The sequence below is a fragment of the Emiliania huxleyi genome, assembly GCF_000372725.1.
Source record: "Emiliania huxleyi CCMP1516 unplaced genomic scaffold EMIHUscaffold_3742, whole genome shotgun sequence".
Lineage (NCBI taxonomy): Eukaryota > Haptophyta > Isochrysidales > Noelaerhabdaceae > Emiliania > Emiliania huxleyi.
In genome coordinates this window covers 203-1,882 of record NW_005199164.1, presented here as the reverse complement: position 1 = coordinate 1,882, position 1,680 = coordinate 203, and the positions used below count along the sequence as shown (strand labels likewise).

At 66.2% G+C, this 1,680-nt stretch overlaps 1 protein-coding gene across 1 annotated transcript; it reads left to right on the top strand.

Moving 5' to 3' along the window:
- Nucleotides 1-519: 519 nt before the first annotated feature.
- EMIHUDRAFT_255668 (hypothetical protein) lies at nt 520-1,362 on the top strand (the record flags this gene model as incomplete). Its single annotated transcript, XM_005771675.1, has 4 exons — nt 520-732; nt 919-1,074; nt 1,146-1,275; nt 1,346-1,362. The coding sequence occupies 4 exons, from the start codon at nt 520-522 to the stop codon at nt 1,360-1,362; spliced, it is 516 nt and encodes a 171-aa protein (XP_005771732.1).
- Nucleotides 1,363-1,680: the final 318 nt, after the last annotated feature.

The window sequence follows — 1,680 nt, the reverse complement described above, 5'->3', positions numbered from 1 at the left end:
TCGCTTCCGAGTAGGAACCAGCCTCGCACGGCAGTGACACTGACGCGCCTCTGGGGCAGAAATGGCCCGGCAAACAGGGCTTGCATTCGGTGGTGCCAGATAAATTCTGGTAGCTTCCGCCCTCGCAGGGCACGCACTCGGAGAGGCCGGTAGTCGCGGCGATGGTGCCCGGCGAACAAAGCCGCGGCGTCCCGTCCCCGCACGCACACGACGAGCCGGAAGGGCAGGTGCGGCAGTCGGGATCAGCGGTGTCGTTAGTGATTGCGTAGAATCCTGCGTCGCACGTGCCGGGCGGCGCGAGCTGGGACAACCCGGCGCCAAAGGAAAGCAGCAGCATGCACGCCGACATTGCCTAATGAAAGTCACCGCGAAAGAAATCGCTCCTCGCTATGCGGGGTTGTCTGTTTTATTTCTTCATTTCTTTCTTTGAAAAAAACCGGCACTTTCTTTCTGCTGTGCCCGCCGCAAACCATTCTTCCGTATCACACGCGAATACCACGTCTTCGTGTGCACCGACATATGGCCCTCGCCGCGGACCACCTGGTGTGCCCCGCCTGCCTCGACGTGTGCGACGGCCACATCCACCAGTGCCCGCAAGGCCACCTCATCTGCTCGGAATGCGACCGCAGCCTGGCCAGCCGCACCTGCCCGACCTGCCGAGGCGCACTCCCTTCGGCGGAGGCGCCGGAGCGGAATCGTTTCGCCGAACGGATGATCGCCGCGCTACCCTACGTGTGCGAGCACTGCGGCGCCGCGACCACGCGCGGAGAGAGGACCGCGCACGAAGTGGAGTGCCCTGGCAGGCCGCGTGTGTGCGCGGTGAGGGCATATAGCGCTAGCCATTGCCCATTGTCGTCGAGAAGCCTCGCTAGGACCCGACCCAACCACTGGCACCACTGCTCCTTCCCTCTCTCGCAGGCAGCGTGGGCTGGCTGCGGGTGGACTGGGTTGAGGGCAGGGCAGCCGGAGCACGAGGCAGCGTGCGTGTATGTGAGCGAGGTGGCCCCGCTCAAGGCGCGGCTCGCAGACCTCGAGCCGCGCGCACAGCATCTGCAGGCGCGCGGTGATGCCGCGGTGATGCCCGACCGAACGTTGTACCCCAACGATAGTAATCTGTGGATCGCCCTGGCCCCGACCAGGTGCAGAACGAGGAGCTGCAGGCGCGCGTTGAGGCGCTGGCGTCGATCCCGGGCCGCAAGCAGCCCCAGCCGCCTCGGCCGCTGCAGAGCCGGCCAAGAGACGCCGCGACCGCCTCCGCTGCAGGCGTGGAGGCGGGTCCGCCGCGTCGGCGCACGGGCGGCCGGTGGGGTCCGAGCAGCGACCGCCGCCGGTGGTCGAGGCAGAGGCCGGCGACACATCTGACGCCAGCACCGGCGGCGGCGACCGGGGGCGCCGCCGTGGGCGGCGTGGGCGGCGCGGCCGAGCGACGAGCGCAGATCTACTCGGAAGTGGGAAGGTGAAGTGGCGGCTCGCTCCTAGATCTGGCCGGTGCGCTCGCTGCGCCTCGATGGGAGGCTGAAGGCTGTAAGGGATGGTGTCTTATTGATTGGAGTTTTATCCTGTGTGAGTGAGTATTCTTGATACCAAACCACGACGACACACACCACCCCACCAGTCGACTCGCATCGGTTGCCTCCATGAACGGCGGAGCTATTCTCGCGTCCACACCACACCTGGCTT